The sequence below is a fragment of the Myotis davidii genome, unplaced genomic scaffold (assembly GCF_000327345.1).
Source record: "Myotis davidii unplaced genomic scaffold, ASM32734v1 scaffold681, whole genome shotgun sequence".
In the NCBI taxonomy this organism is placed as follows: Eukaryota; Metazoa; Chordata; class Mammalia; order Chiroptera; family Vespertilionidae; genus Myotis; species Myotis davidii.
Genome location: NW_006291551.1, coordinates 888,696 through 893,819, shown reverse-complemented (window position 1 = coordinate 893,819; position 5,124 = coordinate 888,696). Strand labels below are relative to the sequence as shown.

The window sequence follows — 5,124 nt, the reverse complement described above, 5'->3', positions numbered from 1 at the left end:
ATGCCAACTCGGAGACAGGCCCAGCCTGGACCCCTTCTGACAGATTCTTAGGATATCCACGGCCCCTCTGCAGTTACCGTCCCTAAGAGACTCTCAAGAGTGACTCCCCACTCAGCCCCTGCTGACGTGATAAAATGATAAAGCAGCCCAGCCAGTTTGGCTCGGTGGTTGAGCGTTGATCCATGAACCAAGAGATTACCAGTTCCATTCCCAGTCGGGGTATATGCCCAGGTTGCAGGTTTGATTCCCAGAAGGGTGTGTGCAGGAGGCAGCAAACTAATAATGCTTCTCTCTCATCGATGTTTCTATCTCTCTATCCCCCTCCTTTCCTCTCTCTCTAAAATCAATAAATACATATTTAAACAAAAATGATAAAGCAGCCCATTGCCCCTTTGTTCACTGAGCCTAGTCCCAGCATGACACTAGCAGCCACATTGTCACCATTTTTATTCATTAATTTTGTCAGACGGTTTAGTGGGGCATGTGGGAGATGGGCAGGAGTTGTCCCCCAACCCCTGTGCATAGGTCAGGACATGCTGGGGGCTCCTGGAGGAAGAGGAAGGGCAGTGTGTCAGCCTAGCCCTCAGATTTGTGTGAGAGCCCCATGATAGAGGTTGGTGGGGGTGCCCTTAGTCCAGGGTAGGGAAGCCATACAGGTTAGGGATCCACATCAGAAGCAAGTTACAAAGTTAGAAACCTGGAGTAGGGGTCAGGAGCTCAAGAAAATACAAAACAAGGAATTGAGTTGGGCCAAGATCAGTGAGAAGGGAAGGTCTCTGCTCTAGTTCAGCAGTAACTTCGGGTCTGGCCCTCAGAGTGAAGGGACCAGCTGGGAGTGGGGTAAGGGGGTGGGGGACCAGCCCCCTCCCTTCCTTGGCCCCCATTCCTGTACAAGGACCCTCGGTGGTGCTTGCCCTGCCTCCCATAGGCTGGTGGAGCTGCCCTGTAGTACAGGAGAGGTTCAGGAGAGCCCCAGGCCCCAGGCACCCTGTGAGGGGTGTGAGGATCCCAGGGGGCCCTCTCTTTCTGGGGAAGGTGGGGGGCTGTGGGGCCTGAATCTGAACGGCTATGGGGATGAGCAGGAGGGGAAGAGGAGCTAGAAGAGGTGGATGAGGGACCCCTGGGCCCTAGGGCTAGGTTGACATAGAGGGGTTCAGGCCGAGTGGGGCACCTGGCAGGATGCTGAAGGGCTGAATAGCCCAGGTGGTTATGGGGAAAGCAGGAGGGGGGTGGTGGGTAGCTGAGCAGGAAGTCAGGGGACCTATGGAATGGTGGTGATTGGTCAAGCATGCCATATGAGGCATTGAGTCTATCTGGTGGCATGGAGCGAAAGGGACTCCAGGACTGGGTGGTGCCAGAGTAGGGGGACCCCTCACCCGCCTCAATCTCATAGTACAGGTTCTCTCCCCTGTCAAGTGGTGCAGGGGGACCCAAAGGGCTCCTCCAGACTGGGGTTGGGGAACTGGGCTGGAAGGATGAGGAGGCCAGGGGGTACAAGCCTGGTTTTGGGACCCCAAGAAAGGGTGGCAGGCACTCCTGGGGAGCTGAGAAGCAGCCAGGGGTTCGCACAGAAGAAACAACCTGGAGGAGACAGAACATAGGAACTGGGACAATGTCTCTGGCACATCCCTGAAGCCCCACCCTTCCTGAGCTGGGCACTGACCTGGGCAGAGCTTCTGTGTCCCCTTCTTGAGATCCCCATGGGCCGCTGGCTCCTCACCAGGCTCCCAACACTTTGTTGCCGTGGTAGGGAGGGTGAGGGTCCTGGAGCCCAGGCATCAGGGTGGGCTAGGGAGGGGGCGGGTGGCCCACTCCCTGAGGTCCCGAGGGGCTCACCACCCACCTTCAGGGACAGTGAGCAGTAGAAAGGGGAGCGGGGAGCTGATGGGGTACTCCCATGCTCCTGTTGGCTCTGTCTCTGGGCCACCTGTTGAGCCTGCTCAGCCAGGGCCAGGGCCATGAGGCGTGCTGGGTTCTTGGGGGGTGGAGGTGGGGCCCCCCCAGGGCGCAGGAGGGACAGGGGTGGGGGCAGTGGTGAATCCATGACAAGTCCTATACAAAGAGGAATGGGAAGGGGCGTCAATCAGGTCTTGGATGTAGCCTCAGGGTCTGTGAGGGTGTTGGATGGGTTGAGTAGGACTCACCATGCTGTCGTTGGGCTTCCCCGGGACCAGGTAGTGCTAGGTTGCTGCTGACCTGCTGTTGACAGGTGTCACTCAGCTGGGCTTCAGCTCCATGTGGCAGCAGGGGGATGACATGGGGGCACAGGCCTGGGCTGGGGCTGAGTGCTGGTGTTGGGGTGAGCGAGGCAGGTGTTCCCCCAGCCCCCAGCAGCTCCAGAACAGCAGGTGGCACTGATACAGACAGGGGCTCTGAGATATCCAGGGCAGTGGACGAAGCAGGGCTGGTGGGCCCATGGGGCAAAAGGGCCTGGGAAGTTGCCCTGGGTGGGAAGGCAGAAGCAGGGGCTGGGGGGGCCGGGCTGGCAGGAGGTGCAGGGTCCCCTGGGGTAGGGCTGCTGCAGCGAAAGGTAAGGGGATCAAAGTCGAGCCCCCGGAGCCCCTCCAGGCAGTGAGGTGGGCTGAAGTCCAGATCATCACCATCATCTAGCCAGGCTGAGGTTCGGTGAGAGGGGGAACCGGAAAGTGCCCCGAGCCCAGCTGCTGAGGATGAGGAGGACTCAGAGGATGAGGAGGATGCAGAGGAGGACGAGGACAGGCTCTCACAGGAGCCCGCTGGTGCTGGACCCACAGGGAAAGCATCACTGCTAGAGTGGGGTCGCCGTAGCCTGCTCAGCCTCTGGAGGCCTGGGGGGGGGGGGGGGAGGGGCAGTTAGGCGTCAGGGCTCAAAAGTTTACATACCCACACATTAGTGAGAACAGGACACACAACCCAGGAGGCTGGGAAATAACACGCAGAGGCACTTCCCTGGGTAGGGCCACAATGGCTGTGAACCCAGGGAGAGCTGTTCAGACTCACAGTGACAAAGGAAATGAATGGCAAGTCCCTGGGGAGAACCATTCCAGACCCAAGGGCCAGAATAAAGTCTGACAACCCCACGGCTATGAGCATGAGACCAATAGGATCCCAAACAAGGCTGCTGGGAATACAGACCTTTGCGACCACATTTGGAAAACAATTGGGCATTTTCTTGTTCAGTTGAACATGCATATACCCTAGAGCAGCGGTTCTCAACCTGTGGGTCGCGACCCCTTTGGGGGTCAAACGACCCTTTCACAGGGGTTGCCTAAGACCATCGGAAAACACATATATAATTACATATTGTTTTTGTGATTAATCACTATGCTTTAATTATGTTCAATTTGTAACAATGAAAATACATCCTGCATATCAGATATTTACATTACGATTCATAACAGTAGCAAAATTAGTTATGAAGTAGCAACGAAAATAATTTTATGGCTGGGAGTCACCACGACATGAGGAACTGTATTAAAGGATCGCGGCATTAGGAAGGTTGAGAACCCCTGCCCTAGAGTATGTATAGAGCTCTCTCAGGAGTGTGGGCATGGCAGGGAGCACCCATAGAGCCCCCAGATCCATCAGGAGTGGGATTGACAAGCAACTCCTGATGAAATATCCACATGGAACACTAAAGATCAGCAGGCAGGAGTGAGCCTGAGCTATACCTGGCAACACGATGGTATCTGTAATGTAGTGGTGAATGAAGTTAAGTTCCACATACAGCACTAAACCCCTTTCTTATGATACCTTTGACATTTTAAAATGACTAGAACTGCTCACTGTTTATGTATACATCTGTACGTGATAAAACCTTAAAACCAAGGATGACAGCCCTGGCCAGTGTTGCTCAGTGGTTAGAGCTAAGCCCACTCACCAGAGTTCTGGGTTCAATTTCCAGTCAAGGGCATGTACCTGGGTTGCAGGTTCGATCCCCGGCCCTGGTCGGGGCACGTGCAGGAGGCAACCAATCTCTGTGTCTCTCTCACATAGCTGTTTCTCTATCTCCTCTCTCTCTCACCCATCCTCCTCCCTTCTACTTGCTCTTGAAAGAAAAAAAAGAAATCAACGGAAAAAATATCCTCCAGTGAGGATTAATAAACAAACAAAAAAATCAATGAGGATGATGACCATCTAATCTGGAGGATGCCTCTGGTGGATAGGCAACAGGTAGGAGAGGGGAGGAGCTTGAAGATAAGGTAGTGAGGGTTCTTTTAGTTCTGGCCAGTGGGTACATGGGTGTTCATTATATTATTTATATTTTTTCAAAAGGGATGAATAAGAATGTTTGAAAGGACCCTGTATGGACCATTGATCACAGTGTGTTATGAACTAAGGGTGATGCTTTATCCAATTCATCATACCCAATGTCCAAATTAAAAACTATAAACCACCAAAACCCCCAAATTTGAAGTACAGCATTTGGAGGCTCCACCCCTCCACAGGCCAGGCCACCCTGAGCTCACCAGCCCCGCTGGCCTGAGATGACAGAGACTCCTCACTCTTGGCAGATCGGAGTGTGACTGTGTCAGGTCGGTTGCCTGCAAGAAGATTAGAAGGGTCACAGAGGCACTCCAGAGCGCCTCCCCCCAACCACACTGACTGCCCGACCTCTGACCTGAAGGCTGTGGTGGAGCACGCATCCCCCCCAGCCAGGGAAGAGGCTTCTTCCGGGGAATGCTGGGGCCGCGGCCCAGTGCAAAGAAAGTCTTCCAGCTGCTACCACCTGGCTTCCGCTGTTTCTGGCTTCTCTCCCCTTTCCTCCTGGAGTTTGGGTGAGACACAGGAGGCAGTCTGAGGAGCTGGGACCTCAAGGCTTACCCCACCTCTCCCCTGCATCCCACTCACCTTTCCACAGGAGAGCCTGAAGCCTTGGGAGCTGTGGATTCACTGGGTGTCCCCAGTCGGCCCTGGGTTCGAGCCTGGGCTTCCTCCAGCGTCAACAGGCGAGTGGAGGGGCCACTGCCCACAAGGGACTTGGGCCTGGGAAGGAGGCAGCGGCCTGGGGAGTTGGGAAAGTGGGCAGCTGTCAGCCCAGGGAACATTCAAGGTAACAGGTAAAGCTAAGTGCTACTGCCCAAGCTCTGGCCCCAAAGCATAACCCCCACCCCGGCTGGCAAGGCAGGGAACCAGAGAGGATCA

At 55.0% G+C, this 5,124-nt stretch overlaps 1 protein-coding gene across 1 annotated transcript in view; it reads right to left on the bottom strand.

Moving 5' to 3' along the window:
- Positions 1 to 430: 430 nt before the first annotated feature.
- The window catches only part of ARHGAP33 (Rho GTPase activating protein 33), a 13,131-nt gene continuing 8,437 nt past the window's right edge, over positions 431 to 5,124 (bottom strand). Inside the window, exons 17-22 of the mRNA XM_006765019.2 lie at positions 4,831 to 4,984; positions 4,601 to 4,746; positions 4,449 to 4,523; positions 2,145 to 2,807; positions 1,664 to 2,052; positions 431 to 1,581 (exon numbers count right to left, since the gene is read on the bottom strand). Of these exons, the coding sequence (XP_006765082.1) occupies positions 787 to 1,581; positions 1,664 to 2,052; positions 2,145 to 2,807; positions 4,449 to 4,523; positions 4,601 to 4,746; positions 4,831 to 4,984 (2,222 nt within the window). The 3' untranslated portion in view covers positions 431 to 786. The remainder of the gene's footprint in view (positions 1,582 to 1,663; positions 2,053 to 2,144; positions 2,808 to 4,448; positions 4,524 to 4,600; positions 4,747 to 4,830; positions 4,985 to 5,124) is intronic.